Source organism: Portunus trituberculatus, chromosome 6, assembly GCF_017591435.1.
Source record: "Portunus trituberculatus isolate SZX2019 chromosome 6, ASM1759143v1, whole genome shotgun sequence".
NCBI lineage: Eukaryota > Metazoa > Arthropoda > Malacostraca > Decapoda > Portunidae > Portunus > Portunus trituberculatus.
The window spans coordinates 5,481,929-5,500,493 of NC_059260.1; the positions used below are offsets into that span (position 1 = coordinate 5,481,929).

Genomic DNA, 18,565 nt, shown 5'->3' on the forward strand with positions numbered 1-18,565 from the left:
CAGATGGTAATAAAATGAAACCTTCGTTGTAGCAAAATTTGTTGTGTGAACCTTCGTTAACCCTTTCCTTCCGGCAATCGTATATATATGATTGCATCAATGCGTCCGTAGCGACGGCGATCATACACGTAATCAAGAATTTTCGCACCTCAATTTTGAGCTCCAAGCGCGGTTTCTCGAGTCAGATGGTGAGTGGAAGTGTCTGGCATGTTTCCACATGTAGTGTTGTCACTATAGCTCTGGAAATTTAGCGGTAACTAAGCTATTTTCCCTTTCTCCGGGCGACACTTGGCAACCCCAGCGACCAGCCGGGTGAAAAGCACCATGATAAGTGTGAAGAGACATCTGATAAGAGCGAAGGATCTCAGATCATAACTCACCATGGAGCAGGACAGAACATATGTATTTAGCAGTGCTTCTGAGTTTGAAGACAGTGACAGTGAATATTTAGAAGAAGAAACTGAAGAAAGCAAAGACATTAGTGAGGACTTGGAAAGTAAAAAAAATATTACCTATCATTCTTTCATGTTAATTATTTTCATTATCTTTGATTTTATAATAAAATGGTAGAAGGTAACTTGTCAGAGAGAGAGAGAGAGATAGATCAATTAACAGGTTGGCGCATGAAGGCATGTGTAATTCACCTTGGTCGCCTGCTGGTCACCCAGCCAGTCTTCCCCATTACGTGTGTGTGTGTGTTTGTGTGTGAAAGAGAGAGAGAGAAAGAGAGATAATGTTATTTGCCTCGGTCGCCTGCTGGTCACCCAGCCAGTCTTCCCCATTACTTGTGCGTGTGTGTTTCTGTGTGTGAGAGAGAGAGAGAGAGAGAGAGAGAGAGAGAGAGAGAGAGAGAGATAGATAGATAATGTTATTGCCTGAAACTTGATATGAAAAGGGATGAAATATCTCTCTCTCTCTCTCTCTCTCTCTCTCTCTCTCTCTCTCTCTCTTTCTTTTCTCTCTTTCTCTCTTTCTCTCTCTCTCTCTCTCTCTCTCTCTCTCTCTCTCTCTCTCTCTCTCTCTCTCTCTCTCTCTCTCTCTCTCTCTCTCTCTCTCTCTCTCTCTCTCTCTCTCTCTCTCTCTCATTGGAAGTGTACAATTTCATATCCAAGATGAGAGAGAGAAAGAGAGAGAGTGTGTGTGTGTGCGCGCGCTCGGTGTCATCGCTCTTCAAGCTGTTTCTGGAAGATGGATCACACAGCGAGAGGAGGAGGGATCCTTGATAAGGCATAAACTGAACTTTCAGAGGTCACATCCAGCTACAAAGTACATCATTGTATTCAGAATAACAAAGAGAAAATAATTATTAGTATTCAAACAGTTTTCTGACAATTTCTAGGTTTACCATTTTTAGCCGTCATAGCAAACAGGAAAATAGTTTAAGCGCCGGAAGGAAAGGGTTAAGCGGGGGTTGCCTATAATTCCTCCTGGTGCTGTCACTCGGGGGTTTTGTTGTCCGTGCTACACACACGTCAGAAAGGATCAAAGCATTCAATAGTGTCACCAGTATATATTGGTACAGGTATTCCCCAATATACTAATTGCTTCCTGGGTATCCAGTTGTAAAGCAAACAACTGTATAGCAAACTTAAGAATTAATAAAAAAAAAAATATTAGGTACAGGTAACTCGATTTACGCGATAGATGCATTCCAAGAGGCATTGCGTGTATCAAAATTCACGTAAAACAAACATGTATTTCTCATAAGAAACAATAGACAATAGGGGGGGATGTGGGATGTGGTCCAAAAAAAATTGTACAAAATACTCTATTTATTTGGCTGAATTAACATGTTTTTATTATTTACTGTTGTAAATACTAGAAGTGTATTTAAAGTAAAGAGAAAAGCAAGAAATAATAAGAGAAAACAATAAAACAAAGAATACGTAAACACAGCACTTACTGCATCACTTCCTTCACCACTCACACCACAGTCAGTCACCATCTTCCTCTGAGCTTTATCACTTTATCAAAAATCCACTTATCAAAAAATAACCCCACATGCAGAAGAAGATGAAGGACGTTTTGGGGCTATCTTGGTGAATTATAGGCAGATTGAAGAGATTCTGTCTGTACTCAGTGCTGGCAGACTGCAAATGAAGCACAAGAAGAGTGGGGGTCCCACCTATCGGCCAGCTGCGGAACTCTGTGGCGCACAATTTGAAAATGCGGTTGGGCCAAACCGCATATAAGCAAACAGATCACGCAAATTAAATTAATTACAATATTTTTTCGGTCACATTATAACAAAACCAATAAATCGAGTTACCTGTGTTTGATGGACAGGTGGCTCACAGAGGGTACTTGAGCCTTTCATCACCAGAATCTCTCAGTATTTATATTTTAGTTCTTTCCTCCAACTTTACAAAACCTCTTTGAATAACAGTAAATGGCAAAACCTTTCTAAGATTTAGTCCCCCTCATCGTTTCTTGTACTTTCACAAAAATATCATATAACTTTGTTTCATATTTGTCTCCTTTATTTTGATCTTCCATCTAATTTACCTTTTTACAATGTATAAAAATACCAAACAACTTCAAGACATCCCACATTCCTTCCCTATCAGTTCTGCCCCTTAATAGATGTGAGTTTAACTTTGACGAGCAAGTGACGTCACTCCATCTCACAGAACTTCCTTTCCCCTAATGGGATCACCAAGAGTCCCTGCAGTAAAGGACGTCATCCCTTTCTGGCTCCTCCTCCTCTGCCCTTCAATCTCCTTCTGGCATTTTTTTTTACTTTATTCCTTTTTGTTGCAGGCTTCTGGGTGTCCAGCAGCACAAAAGCTTTCAGAGACACTTGTGTCAAATGCAACATGGAGAGGAGTGAGGATGTTCACAGCAAATTTGGTTCAAGATTTCTTTTTCACAAAAGGTGTGGGTAGTGCACATACTTTCACCCATAGGATTGTATGTCATCATGTTCATAAATCTTATGGCTTGACAACATTATGGTGACCTTTGTGTGCATCAAGTCATTTGATTTCATGTCTATGTTTATTTAGAATGCATAAGTTTATGAAATGTTTAATTGATAAATGTTACTTATAAAGAGATCTTGCATTTTGAAAATTTGTTAAACTCAGAGATCTGCATTATGAGGATCAAAAGGGTCTCGGTAGTGTCTCTATTTATAATGCTAGTCTTTGAAGACAAACTTCAAGTAATGTTTTATTATTAGCGATTTTGGAGCAAAGGGGAACTGATGTACGGAATGTCTAGCAGCTGTCCCTTGCCCTGCTCCTCAGATTCTGCCTTGTTAAGGTAACACTCAATTTCGTTTGTTGCTTCTTGAGACCTGTCCTACGTCATGGATGTGAACGTGATAGAGATGGGTAGGAAGGACCTTGACTTAGCTCTAAGGGCCTTTAAAGAAGGGGAAGCTGGTGGAACTGATGGGACCTTAGGCAAGTTCATGAGATATGGAGAAGGAAAACTGAGTAATGAAAATGGAAGAAAGATAGTGAAAGCTTGATTAGGGAAGGTAAACAAGACAGGATGGAATAGTATTTTGAATAGTGGTTGATGACTGAAATACATTTATTTAGCCAGCTTGTTGCTGCTAAGTTACTCAGAACTCTAGAAGAAGAGTTCGTAGGCAAATTTGTGTATGAGTTGTTAGATGGAAATAGAATTATTTAATTTAGAGACTGCCATGAGTAGGACTTATATTGCTGCATTGATTTGTAAAATTGAATTGCATTTGAATTGATTTGTCACCCACCCATGATTTGACAGTGGCTGGCTTAGTGTTCCTGTATTCAAGAGATGGATGCCTTGTGGGACTCTACTCTGATGCAGTTGAGTGCTAAGCTCTCTTAACCTAACCTCAACATTTGTTTGTGTGAGCCACTGCTGTACAGATGTCATGTCATGATGATGTGTGTTTTAAGGGTGGGTGTAGAGCATGCACGGCTCCTAATTAATTCCTCCTGGTGCTGTCACTTGGGGATTTGTTGTCCGTGCTACACACCTCAGAAAGGTCAAAGCATTCAGTAGTGTCACAAGTACAGATTGGTACAGGTATTCCCCAATATACTAATTGCTTCCTGGAAATCCAGTCATAAAGCAAATGACTGTATAGCAGGCTTAAGAATGAATACAAAGAAATAGTATGTATATGATAGACAGGTGGCCCACAAAGGGTACCTCAGCCTTTCTTCACCAGAATCTCAGTATTTATATTTCTGTTCTCTCCTTGTACATTATAAAAACTTTGAATAACAGTAAATGACAAATCTTTCTAAGATCTAGTCCCCATCATAATTTCTCGTACTTTGACAAATATATCATATAACTTTGTTTAATTTTGGTCTCCTTTATTTTGATCTTCCATCTAATTTACCTATTTACAATGTACAAAAATGCCAAACAACTTCAAGACATCCCACATTCCTTCCCTATCAGTTCTGCCCCTTAATAGATGTGAATTTAACTTTGACGAGCAAGTGACGTCACTCCATCTCACAGAACTTCCTTTCCCCTAATGGGATCACCAAGAGTCCCTACAGAAAAGGACATCATTCCTTTCTGGTTCCTCCTCCTCTGCCCTTCAGTCTCCTTCTATGGCATTTTTTTTTACTTTATTCTTTTTTCTTGCAGGCTTCTGGGTGTCCAGCAGCACAAAAGCTTTCAGAGACACTTGTGTCAAATGCAACATGGAGAGGAGTGAGGATGTTCACAGCAAATTTGGTTCAAGATTTCTTTTCCACAAAAGGTGTGGGTAGTGCACATACTTTCACCCATAGGATTGTATGTCATCATGTTCATAAATCTTATGGCTTGACAACATTATGGTGACCTTTGTGTGCATCAAGTCATTTGATTTCATGTATATGTTTATTTAGAATGCATAAGTTTATGAAATGTTTAATTGATAAATGTTACTTATAAAGAGATCTTGCATTTTGAAAATTTGTTAAACTCAGAGATCTGCATTATGAGGATCAAAAGGGTCTCGGTAGTGTCTCTATTTATAATGCTAGTCTTTGAAGACAAACTTCAAGTAATGTTTTATTATTAGCGATTTTGGAGCAAAGGGGAACTGATGTACGGATCATGTCTAGCAGCTGTCCCTTGCCCTGCTCCTCAGATTCTGCCTTGTTAAGGTAACACTCAATTTCGTTTGTTGCTTCTTGAGACCTGTCCTACGTCATGGATGTGAACGTGATAGAGATGGGTAGGAAGGACCTTGACTTAGCTCTAAGGGCCTTTAAAGAAGGGGAAGCTGGTGGAACTGATGGGACCTTAGGCAAGTTCATGAGATATGGAGAAGGAAAACTGAGTAATGAAAATGGAAGAAAGATAGTGAAAGCTTGATTAGGGAAGGTAAACAAGACAGGATGGAATAGTATTTTGAATAGTGGTTGATGACTGAAATACATTTATTTAGCCAGCTTGTTGCTGCTAAGTTACTCAGAAACTCTAAAAGAAGAGTTCGTAGGCAAATTTGTGTATGAGTTGTTAGATGGAAATAGAATGATTTAATTTAGAGACTGCCATGAGTAGGACTTATATTGCTGCATTGATTTGTAAAATTGAATTGCATTTGAATTGATTTAGCCTCACCCACCCATGATTTGACAGTGGCGGGCTTAGTGTTCCTGTATTCAAGAGATGGATGCCTTGTGGGACTCTACTCTGATGCAGTTGAGTGCTAAGCTCTCTTAACCTAACCTCAACATTTGTTTGTGTGAGCCACTGCTGCTACAGATGTCATGTCATGATGATGTGTGTTTTAAGGGTGGGTGTAGAGCACTGCACGGCTCCTAATTAATTCCTCCTGGTGCTGTCACTCGGGGGATTTGTTGTCCGTGCTACACACCTCAGAAAGGTCAAAGCATTCAGTAGTGTCACAAGTACAGATTGGTACAGGTATTCCCCAATATACTAATTGCTTCCTGGAAATCCAGTCATAAAGCAAATGACTGTATAGCAGGCTTAAGAATGAATACAAAGAAATAGTATGTATATGATAGACAGGTGGCCCACAAAGGGTACTTCAGCCTTTCATCACCAGAGTCTCAGTATTTATATTTCTGTTCTCCTCCTACATTATAAAAACTTTGAATAACAGTAAATGGCAAATCTTTCTAAGATCTAGTCCCCATCATAATTTCTCGTACTTTGACAAATATATCATATAACTTTGTTTAATTTTGGTCTCCTTTATTTTGATCTTCCATCTAATTTACCTATTTACAATGTACAAAATGCCAAACAACTTCAAGACATCCCACATTCCTTCCCTATCAGTTCTGCCCTTAATAGATGTGAATTTAACTTTGACGAGCAAGTGACGTCACTCCATCTCACAGAACTTCCTTTCCCCTAATGGGATCACCAAGAGTCCCTACAGAAAAGGACATCATTCCTTTCTGGTTCCTCCTCCTCTGCCCTTCAGTCTCCTTCTATGGCATTTTTTTTTACTTTATTCTTTTTTCTTGCAGGCTTCTGGGTGTCCAGCAGCACAAAAGCTTTCAGAGACACTTGTGTCAAATGCAACATGGAGAGGAGTGAGGATGTTCACAGCAAATTTGATTCAAGATTTCTTTTCCACAAAAGGTGTGGGTAGTGCACATACTTTCACCCATAGGATTGTATGTCATCATGTTCATAAATTTTATGGCTTGACAACATTGTGGTGACCTTTGTGTGCATCAAGTCATTTGATTTCATGTATATGTTTATTTAGAATGCATAAGTTTATGAAATGTTTAATTGATAAATGTTACTTATAAAGAGATCTTGCATTTTGAAAATTTGTTAAACTCAGAGATCTGCATTATGAGGATCAAAAGGGTCTCGGTAGTGTCTCTATTTATAATGCTAGTCTTTGAAGACAAACTTCAAGTAATGTTTTATTATTAGCGATTTTGGAGCAAAGGGGAACTGATGTACGGATCATGTCTAGCAGCTGTCCCTTGCCCTGCTCCTCAGATTCTGCCTTGTTAAGGTAACACTCAATGTCGTTTGTTGCTTCTTGAGACCTGTCCTACGTCATGGATGTGAACGTGATAGAGATGGGTAGGAAGGACCTTGACTTAGCTCTAAGGGCCTTTAAAGAAGGGGAAGCTGGTGGAACTGATGGGACCTTAGGCAAGTTCATGAGATATGGAGAAGGAAAACTGAGTAATGAAAATGGAAGAAAGATAGTGAAAGCTTGATTAGGGAAGGTAAACAAGACAGGATGGAATAGTATTTTGAATAGTGGTTGATGACTGAAATACATTTATTTAGCCAGCTTGTTGCTGCTAAGTTACTCAGAAACTCTAAAAGAAGAGTTCGTAGGCAAATTTGTGTATGAGTTGTTAGATGGAAATAGAATGATTTAATTTAGAGACTGCCATGAGTAGGACTTATATTGCTGCATTGATTTGTAAAATTGAATTGCATTTGAATTGATTTAGCCTCACCCACCCATGATTTGACAGTGGCGGGCTTAGTGTTCCTGTATTCAAGAGATGGATGCCTTGTGGGACTCTACTCTGATGCAGTTGAGTGCTAAGCTCTCTTAACCTAACCTCAACATTTGTTTGTGTGAGCCACTGCTGCTACAGATGTCATGTCATGATGATGTGTGTTTTAAGGGTGGGTGTAGAGCACTGCACGGCTCCTAATTAATTCCTCCTGGTGCTGTCACTCGGGGGATTTGTTGTCCGTGCTACACACCTCAGAAAGGTCAAAGCATTCAGTAGTGTCACAAGTACAGATTGGTACAGGTATTCCCCAATATACTAATTGCTTCCTGGAAATCCAGTCATAAAGCAAATGACTGTATAGCAGGCTTAAGAATGAATACAAAGAAATAGTATGTATATGATAGACAGGTGGCCCACAAAGGGTACTTCAGCCTTTCATCACCAGAATCTCTCAGTATTTATATTTCTGTTCTCTCCTACATTATAAAAACTTTGAATAACAGTAAATGGCAAATCTTTCTAAGATCTAGTCCCCATCATAATTTCTCGTACTTTGACAAATATATCATATAACTTTGTTTAATTTTGGTCTCCTTTATTTTGATCTTCCATCTAATTTACCTATTTACAATGTACAAAATGCCAAACAACTTCAAGACATCCCACATTCCTTCCCTATCAGTTCTGCCCTTAATAGATGTGAATTTAACTTTGACGAGCAAGTGACGTCACTCCATCTCACAGAACTTCCTTTCCCCTAATGGGATCACCAAGAGTCCCTACAGAAAAGGACATCATTCCTTTCTGGTTCCTCCTCCTCTGCCCTTCAGTCTCCTTCTATGGCATTTTTTTTTACTTTATTCTTTTTTCTTGCAGGCTTCTGGGTGTCCAGCAGCACAAAAGCTTTCAGAGACACTTGTGTCAAATGCAACATGGAGAGGAGTGAGGATGTTCACAGCAAATTTGGTTCAAGATTTCTTTTCCACAAAAGGTGTGGGTAGTGCACATACTTTCACCCATAGGATTGTATGTCATCATGTTCATAAATCTTATGGCTTGACAACATTGTGGTGACCTTTGTGTGCATCAGGTCATTTGATTTCATGTATATGTTTATTTAGAATGCATAAGTTTATGAAATGTTTAATTGATAAATGTTACTTATAAAGAGATCTTGCATTTTGAAAATTTGTTAAACTCAGAGATCTGCATTATGAGGATCAAAAGGGTCTCGGTAGTGTCTCTATTTATAATGCTAGTCTTTGAAGACAAACTTCAAGTAATGTTTTATTATTAGCGATTTTGGAGCAAAGGGGAACTGATGTACGGATCATGTCTAGCAGCTGTCCCTTGCCCTGCTCCTCAGATTCTGCCTTGTTAAGGTAACACTCAATGTCGTTTGTTGCTTCTTGAGACCTGTCCTACGTCATGGATGTGAACGTGATAGAGATGGGTAGGAAGGACCTTGACTTAGCTCTAAGGGCCTTTAAAGAAGGGAAGCTGGTGGAACTGATGGGACCTTAGGCAAGTTCATGAGATATGGAGAAGGAAAACTGAGTAATGAAAATGGAAGAAAGATAGTGAAAGCTTGATTAGGGAAGGTAAACAAGACAGGATGGAATAGTATTTTGAATAGTGGTTGATGACTGAAATACATTTATTTAGCCAGCTTGTTGCTGCTAAGTTACTCAGAAACTCTAAAAGAAGAGTTCGTAGGCAAATTTGTGTATGAGTTGTTAGATGGAAATAGAATTATTTAATTTAGAGACTGCCATGAGTAGGACTTATATTGCTGCATTGATTTGTAAAATTGAATTGCATTTGAATTGATTTAGCCTCACCCACCCATGATTTGACAGTGGCGGGCTTAGTGTTCCTGTATTCAAGAGATGGATGCCTTGTGGGACTCTACTCTGATGCAGTTGAGTGCTAAGCTCTCTTAACCTAACCTCAACATTTGTTTGTGTGAGCCACTGCTGCTACAGATGTCATGTCATGATGATGTGTGTTTTAAGGGTGGGTGTAGAGCACTGCACGGCTCCTAATTAATTCCTCCTGGTGCTGTCACTCGGGGGATTTGTTGTCCGTGCTACACACCTCAGAAAGGTCAAAGCATTCAGTAGTGTCACAAGTACAGATTGGTACAGGTATTCCCCAATATACTAATTGCTTCCTGGAAATCCAGTCATAAAGCAAATGACTGTATAGCAGGCTTAAGAATGAATACAAAGAAATAGTATGTATATGATAGACAGGTGGCCCACAAAGGGTACCTCAGCCTTTCTTCACCAGAATCTCAGTATTTATATTTCTGTTCTCTCCTCCATTATAAAAACTTTGAATAACAGTAAATGGCAAATCTTTCTAAGATCTAGTCCCCATCATAATTTCTCGTACTTTGACAAATATATCATATAACTTTGTTTAATTTTGGTCTCCTTTATTTTGATCTTCCATCTAATTTACCTATTTACAATGTACAAAATGCCAAACAACTTCAAGACATCCCACATTCCTTCCCTATCAGTTCTGCCCTTAATAGATGTGAATTTAACTTTGACGAGCAAGTGACGTCACTCCATCTCACAGAACTTCCTTTCCCCTAATGGGATCACCAAGAGTCCCTACAGAAAAGGACATCATTCCTTTCTGGTTCCTCCTCCTCTGCCCTTCAGTCTCCTTCTATGGCATTTTTTTTTTACTTTATTCTTTTTTCTTGCAGGCTTCTGGGTGTCCAGCAGCACAAAAGCTTTCAGACACATTTGTGTCATATGCAACATGGAGAGGAGTGAGGATGTTCACAGCAAATTTGGTTCAAGATTTCTTTTCCACAAAAGGTGTGGGTAGTGCACATACTTTCACCCATAGGTTTGTATGTCATCATGTTCATAAATCTTATGGCTTGACAACATTATGGTGACCATATGTTTATTTAGAATGCATAAGTTTATGAAATGTTTAATTGATAAATGTTACTTATAAAGAGATCTTGCATTTTGAAAATTTGTTAAACTCAGAGATCTGCATTATGAGGATCAAAAGGGTCTCGGTAGTGTCTCTATTTATAATGCTAGTCTTTGAAGACAAACTTCAAGTAATGTTTTATTATTAGCGATTTTGGAGCAAAGGGGAACTGATGTACGGATCATGTCTAGCAGCTGTCCCTTGCCCTGCTCCTCAGATTCTGCCTTGTTAAGGTAACACTCAATTTCGTTTGTTGCTTCTTGAGACCTGTCCTACGTCATGGATGTGAACGTGATAGAGATGGGTAGGAAGGACCTTGACTTAGCTCTAAGGGCCTTTAAAGAAGGGGAAGCTGGTGGAACTGATGGGACCTTAGGCAAGTTCATGAGATATGGAGAAGGAAAACTGAGTAATGAAAATGGAAGAAAGATAGTGAAAGCTTGATTAGGGAAGGTAAACAAGACAGGATGGAATAGTATTTTGAATAGTGGTTGATGACTGAAATACATTTATTTAGCCAGCTTGTTGCTGCTAAGTTACTCAGAAACTCTAAAAGAAGAGTTCGTAGGCAAATTTGTGTATGAGTTGTTAGATGGAAATAGAATGATTTAATTTAGAGACTGCCATGAGTAGGACTTATATTGCTGCATTGATTTGTAAAATTGAATTGCATTTGAATTGATTTAGCCTCACCCACCCATGATTTGACAGTGGCGGGCTTAGTGTTCCTGTATTCAAGAGATGGATGCCTTGTGGGACTCTACTCTGATGCAGTTGAGTGCTAAGCTCTCTTAACCTAACCTCAACATTTGTTTGTGTGAGCCACTGCTGCTACAGATGTCATGTCATGATGATGTGTGTTTTAAGGGTGGGTGTAGAGCACTGCACGGCTCCTAATTAATTCCTCCTGGTGCTGTCACTAGGGGGATTTGTTGTCCGTGCTACACACCTCAGAAAGGTCAAAGCATTCAGTAGTGTCACAAGTACAGATTGGTACAGGTATTCCCCAATATACTAATTGCTTCCTGGAAATCCAGTCATAAAGCAAATGACTGTATAGCAGGCTTAAGAATGAATACAAAGAAATAGTATGTATATGATAGACAGGTGGCCCACAAAGGGTACTTCAGCCTTTCATCACCAGTCTCAGTATTTATATTTCTGTTCTCTCCTCCTACATTATAAAAACTTTGAATAACAGTAAATGGCAAATCTTTCTAAGATCTAGTCCCCATCATAATTTCTCGTACTTTGACAAATATATCATATAACTTTGTTTAATTTTGGTCTCCTTTATTTTGATCTTCCATCTAATTTACCTATTTACAATGTACAAAAATGCCAAACAACTTCAAGACATCCCACATTCCTTCCCTATCAGTTCTGCCCCTTAATAGATGTGAATTTAACTTTGACGAGCAAGTGACGTCACTCCATCTCACAGAACTTCCTTTCCCCTAATGGGATCACCAAGAGTCCCTACAGAAAAGGACATCATTCCTTTCTGGTTCCTCCTCCTCTGCCCTTCAGTCTCCTTCTATGGCATTTTTTTACTTTATTCTTTTTCTTGCAGGCTTCTGGGTGTCCAGCAGCACAAAAGCTTTCAGAGACACTTGTGTCAAATGCAACATGGAGAGGAGTGAGGATGTTCACAGCAAATTTGGTTCAAGATTTCTTTTCCACAAAAGGTGTGGGTAGTGCACATACTTTCACCCATAGGATTGTATGTCATCATGTTCATAAATCTTATGGCTTGACAACATTGTGGTGACCTTTGTGTGCATCAAGTCATTTGATTTCATGTATATGTTTATTTAGAATGCATAAGTTTATGAAATGTTTAATTGATAAATGTTACTTATAAAGAGATCTTGCATTTTGAAAATTTGTTAAACTCAGAGATCTGCATTATGAGGATCAAAAGGGTCTCGGTAGTGTCTCTATTTATAATGCTAGTCTTTGAAGACAAACTTCAAGTAATGTTTTATTATTAGCGATTTTGGAGCAAAGGGAACTGATGTACGGATCATGTCTAGCAGCTGTCCCTTGCCCTGCTCCTCAGATTCTGCCTTGTTAAGGTAACACTCAATTTCGTTTGTTGCTTCTTGAGACCTGTCCTACGTCATGGATGTGAACGTGATAGAGATGGGTAGGAAGGACCTTGACTTAGCTCTAAGGGCCTTTAAAGAAGGGAAGCTGGTGGAACTGATGGGACCTTAGGCAAGTTCATGAGATATGGAGAAGGAAAACTGAGTAATGAAAATGGAAGAAAGATAGTGAAAGCTTGATTAGGGAAGGTAAACAAGACAGGATGGAATAGTATTTTGAATAGTGGTTGATGACTGAAATACATTTATTTAGCCAGGTTGTTGCTGCTAAGTTACTCAGAAACTCTAAAAGAAGAGTTCGTAGGCAAATTTGTGTATGAGTTGTTAGATGGAAATAGAATTATTTAATTTAGAGACTGCCATGAGTAGGACTTATATTGCTGCATTGATTTGTAAAATTGAATTGCATTTGAATTGATTTAGCCTCACCCACCCATGATTTGACAGTGGCGGGCTTAGTGTTCCTGTATTCAAGAGATGGATGCCTTGTGGGACTCTACTCTGATGCAGTTGAGTGCTAAGCTCTCTTAACCTAACCTCAACATTTGTTTGTGTGAGCCACTGCTGCTACAGATGTCATGTCATGATGATGTGTGTTTTAAGGGTGGGTGTAGAGCACTGCACGGCTCCTAATTAATTCCTCCTGGTGCTGTCACTAGGGGGATTTGTTGTCCGTGCTACACACCTCAGAAAGGTCAAAGCATTCAGTAGTGTCACAAGTACAGATTGGTACAGGTATTCCCCAATATACTAATTGCTTCCTGGAAATCCAGTCATAAAGCAAATGACTGTATAGCAGGCTTAAGAATGAATACAAAGAAATAGTATGTATATGATAGACAGGTGGCCCACAAAGGGTACTTCAGCCTTTCATCACCAGAATCTCTCAGTATTTATATTTCTGTTCTTTCCTCCATTATAAAAACTTTGAATAACAGTAAATGGCAAATCTTTCTAAGATCTAGTCCCCATCATAATTTCTCGTACTTTGACAAATATATCATATAACTTTGTTTAATTTTGGTCTCCTTTATTTTGATCTTCCATCTAATTTACCTATTTACAATGTACAAAAATGCCAAACAACTTCAAGACATCCCACATTCCTTCCCTATCAGTTCTGCCCCTTAATAGATGTGAATTTAACTTTGACGAGCAAGTGACGTCACTCCATCTCACAGAACTTCCTTTCCCCTAATGGGATCACCAAGAGTCCCTACAGAAAAGGACATCATTCCTTTCTGGTTCCTCCTCCTCTGCCCTTCAGTCTCCTTCTATGGCATTTTTTTTTTACTTTATTCTTTTTTCTTGCAGGCTTCTGGGTGTCCAGCAGCACAAAAGCTTTCAGACACATTTGTGTCAAATGCAACATGGAGAGGAGTGAGGATGTTCACAGCAAATTTGGTTCAAGATTTCTTTTCCACAAAAGGTGTGGGTAGTGCACATACTTTCACCCATAGGATTGTATGTCATCATGTTCATAAATCTTATGGCTTGACAACATTATGGTGACCTTTGTGTGCATCAAGTCATTTGATTTCATGTATATGTTTATTTAGAATGCATAAGTTTATGAAATGTTTAATTGATAAATGTTACTTATAAAGAGATCTTGCATTTTGAAAATTTGTTAAACTCAGAGATCTGCATTATGAGGATCAAAAGGGTCTCGGTAGTGTCTCTATTTATAATGCTAGTCTTTGAAGACAAACTTCAAGTAATGTTTTATTATTAGCGATTTTGGAGCAAAGGGGAACTGATGTACGGATCATGTCTAGCAGCTGTCCCTTGCCCTGCTCCTCAGATTCTGCCTTGTTAAGGTAACACTCAATTTCGTTTGTTGCTTCTTGAGACCTGTCCTACGTCATGGATGTGAACGTGATAGAGATGGGTAGGAAGGACCTTGACTTAGCTCTAAGGGCCTTTAAAGAAGGGAAGCTGGTGGAACTGATGGGACCTTAGGCAAGTTCATGAGATATGGAGAAGGAAAACTGAGTAATGAAAATGGAAGAAAGATAGTGAAAGCTTGATTAGGGAAGGTAAACAAGACAGGATGGAATAGATTTTGAATAGTGGTTGATGACTGAAATACATTTATTTAGACTGAAATACAGCTTGTTGCTGCTAAGTTACTCAGAAACTCTAAAAGAAGAGTTCGTAGGCAAATTTGTGTATGAGTTGTTAGATGGAAATAGAATTATTTAATTTAGAGACTGCCATGAGTAGGACTTATATTGCTGCATTGATTTGTAAAATTGAATTGCATTTGAATTGATTTAGCCTCACCCACCCATGATTTGACAGTGGCGGGCTTAGTGTTCCTGTGTTCAAGAGATGGATGCCTTGTGGGACTCTACTCTGATGCAGTTGAGTGCTAAGCTCTCTTAACCTAACCTCAACATTTGTTTGTGTGAGCCACTGCTGCTACAGATGTCATGTCATGATGATGTGTGTTTTAAGGGTGGGTGTAGAGCACTGCACAGCTCCTAATTAATTCCTACTGGTGCTGTCACTAGGGGGATTTGTTGTCCGTGCTACACACCTCAGAAAAGTCAAAGCATTCAGTAGTGTCAAAAGTACAGATTAGTACAGGTATTCCCCAATATACTAATTGCTTCCTGGAAATCCAGTCATAAAGCAAATGACTGTATAGCAGGCTTAAGAATGAATACAAAGAAATAGTATGTATATGATAGACAGGTGGCCCACAAAGGGTACTTCAGCCTTTCATCACCAGTCTCTCAGTATTTATATTTCTGTTCTCTCCTCCTACATTATAAAAACTTTGAATAACAGTAAATGGCAAATCTTTCTAAGATCTAGTCCCCATCATAATTTCTCGTACTTTGACAAATATATCATATAACTTTGTTTAATTTGGTCTCCTTTATTTTGATCTTCCATCTAATTTACCTATTTACAATGTACAAAAATGCCAAACAACTTCAAGACATCCCACATTCCTTCCCTATCAGTTCTGCCCCTTAATAGATGTGAATTTAACTTTGACGAGCAAGTGACGTCACTCCATCTCACAGAACTTCCTTTCCCCTAATGGGATCACCAAGAGTCCCTACAGAAAAGGACATCATTCCTTTCTGGTTCCTCCTCCTCTGCCCTTCAGTCTCCTTCTATGGCATTTTTTTTACTTTATTCTTTTTTCTTGCAGGCTTCTGGGTGTCCAGCAGCACAAAAGCTTTCAGAGACACTTGTGTCAAATGCAACATGGAGAGGAGTGAGGATGTTCACAGCAAATTTGGTTCAAGATTTCTTTTCCACAAAAGGTGTGGGTAGTGCACATACTTTCACCCATAGGATTGTATGTCATCATGTTCATAAATCTTATGGCTTGACAACATTATGGTGACCTTTGTGTGCATCAAGTCATTTGATTTCATGTATATGTTTATTTAGAATGCATAAGTTTATGAAATGTTTAATTGATAAATGTTACTTATAAAGAGATCTTGCATTTTGAAAATTTGTTAAACTCAGAGATCTGCATTATGAGGATCAAAAGGGTCTCAGTAGTGTCTCTATTTATAATGCTAGTCTTTGAAGACAAACTTCAAGTAATGTTTTATTATTAGCGATTTTGGAGCAAAGGGGAACTGATGTACGGATCATGTCTAGCAGCTGTCCCTTGCCCTGCTCCTCAGATTCTGCCTTGTTAAGGTAACACTCAATGTCGTTTGTTGCTTCTTGAGACCTGTCCTACGTCATGGATGTGAACATGATAGAGATGGGTAGGAAGGACCTTGACTTAGCTCTAAGGGCCTTTAAAGAAGGGGAAGCTGGTGGAACTGATGGGACCTTAGGCAAGTTCATGAGATATGGAGAAGGAAAACTGAGTAATGAAAATGGAAGAAAGATAGTGAAAGCTTGATTAGGGAAGGTAAACAAGACAGGATGGAATAGTATTTTGAATAGTGGTTGATGACTGAAATACATTTATTTAGGCAGGTTGTTGCTGCTAAGTTACTCAGGAACTCTAAAAGAAGAGTTCGTAGGCAAATTTGTGTATGAGTTGTTAGATGGAAATAGAATTATTTAATTTAGAGACTGCCATGAGTAGGACTTATATTGCTGCATTGATTTGTAAAATTGAATTGCATTTGAATTGATTTAGCCTCACCCACCCATGATTTGACAGTGGCGGGCTTAGTGTTCCTGTATTCAAGAGATGGATGCCTTGTGGGACTCTACTCTGATGCAGTTGAGTGCTAAGCTCTCTTAACCTAACCTCAACATTTGTTTGTGTGAGCCACTGCTGCTACAGATGTCATGTCATGATGATGTGTGTTTTAAGGGTGGGTGTAGAGCACTGCACGGCTCCTAATTAATTCCTCCTGGTGCTGTCACTAGGGGGATTTGTTGTCCGTGCTACACACCTCAGAAAGGTCAAAGCATTCAGTAGTGTCACAAGTACAGATTGGTACAGGTATTCCCCAATATACTAATTGCTTCCTGGAAATCCAGTCATAAAGCAAATGACTGTATAGCAGGCTTAAGAATGAATACAAAGAAATAGTATGTATATGATAGACAGGTGGCCCACAAAGGGTACTTCAGCCTTTCATCACCAGAATCTCTCAGTATTTATATTTCTGTTCTTTCCTCCATTATAAAAACTTTGAATAACAGTAAATGGCAAATCTTTCTAAGATCTAGTCCCCATCATAATTTCTCGTACTTTGACAAATATATCATATAACTTTGTTTAATTTTGGTCTCCTTTATTTTGATCTTCCATCTAATTTACCTATTTACAATGTACAAAAATGCCAAACAACTTCAAGACATCCCACATTCCTTCCCTATCAGTTCTGCCCTTAATAGATGTGAATTTAACTTTGACGAGCAAGTGACGTCACTCCATCTCACAGAACTTCCTTTCCCCTAATGGGATCACCAAGAGTCCCTACAGAAAAGGACATCATTCCTTTCTGGTTCCTCCTCCTCTGCCCTTCAGTCTCCTTCTATGGCATTTTTTTTACTTTATTCTTTTTTCTTGCAGGCTTCTGGGTGTCCAGCAGCACAAAAGCTTTCAGAGACACTTGTGTCAAATGCAACATGGAGAGGAGTGAGGATGTTCACAGCAAATTTGGTTCAAGATTTCTTTTCCACAAAAGGTGTGGGTAGTGCACATACTTTCACCCATAGGATTGTATGTCATCATGTTCATAAATCTTATGGCTTGACAACATTATGGTGACCTTTGTGTGCATCAAGTCATTTGATTTCATGTATATGTTTATTTAGAATGCATAAGTTTATGAAATGTTTAATTGATAAATGTTACTTATAAAGAGATCTTGCATTTTGAAAATTTGTTAAACTCAGAGATCTGCATTATGAGGATCAAAAGGGTCTCAGTAGTGTCTCTATTTATAATGCTAGTCTTTGAAGACAAACTTCAAGTAATGTTTTATTATTAACGATTTTGGAGCAAAGGGGAACTGATGTACGGATCATGTCTAGCAGCTGTCCCTTGCCCTGCTCCTCAGATTCTGCCTTGTTAAGGTAACACTCAATTTCGTTTGTTGCTTCTTGAGACCTGTCCTACGTCATGGATGTGAACGTGATAGAGATGGGTAGGAAGGACCTTGACTTAGCTCTAAGGGCCTTTAAAGAAGGGAAGCTGGTGGAACTGATGGGACCTTAGGCAAGTTCATGAGATATGGAGAAGGAAAACTGAGTAATGAAAATGGAAGAAAGATAGTGAAAGCTTGATTAGGGAAGGTAAACAAGACAGGATGGAATAGTATTTTGAATAGTGGTTGATGACTGAAATACATTTATTTAGCCAGCTTGTTGCTGCTAAGTTACTCAGAAACTCTAAAAGAAGAGTTCGTAGGCAAATTTGTGTATGAGTTGTTAGATGGAAATAGAATTATTTAATTTAGAGACTGCCATGAGTAGGACTTATATTGCTGCATTGATTTGTAAAATTGAATTGCATTTGAATTGATTTAGCCTCACCCACCCATGATTTGACAGTGGCGGGCTTAGTGTTCCTGTATTCAAGAGATGGATGCCTTGTGGGACTCTACTCTGATGCAGTTGAGTGCT

The 18,565-nt window shown here is 38.8% G+C and overlaps 3 protein-coding genes across 4 annotated transcripts in view; 2 read left to right on the forward strand and 1 right to left on the reverse strand.

Annotated features, from left to right (window-relative positions):
- The window catches only part of LOC123517601 (ionotropic receptor 40a-like), a 72,144-nt gene that overhangs the window by 34,026 nt on the left and 19,553 nt on the right, over positions 1-18,565 (reverse strand). The window lies entirely within an intron of this gene.
- Positions 1,975-7,277, forward strand: LOC123517688. The gene is made up of 3 exons (XM_045278035.1): positions 1,975-2,875; positions 4,603-4,717; positions 6,450-7,277. Exons 1-3 carry the CDS (start codon positions 2,647-2,649, stop codon positions 6,517-6,519), a joined length of 414 nt encoding a protein of 137 aa, XP_045133970.1. The 5' UTR covers positions 1,975-2,646; the 3' UTR covers positions 6,520-7,277.
- LOC123517679 lies at positions 8,097-18,125 on the forward strand. 2 transcript variants are annotated; one of them, XR_006678539.1, is made up of 6 exons: positions 8,097-8,412; positions 10,144-10,258; positions 11,959-12,073; positions 13,808-13,922; positions 15,663-15,777; positions 17,511-18,125. XR_006678539.1 is itself a non-coding variant. In XM_045278017.1 (4 exons), exons 1-3 carry the CDS (start codon positions 10,027-10,029, stop codon positions 13,875-13,877), a joined length of 417 nt encoding a protein of 138 aa, XP_045133952.1. In that variant the 5' UTR covers positions 9,942-10,026; the 3' UTR covers positions 13,878-13,922; positions 15,663-16,035. The 2 variants fall into 2 exon arrangements, 1 of the variants encoding a protein (XP_045133952.1); XM_045278017.1 differs by lacking the exons at positions 8,097-8,412; positions 17,511-18,125 and having other exon boundaries at positions 9,942-10,258; positions 15,663-16,035.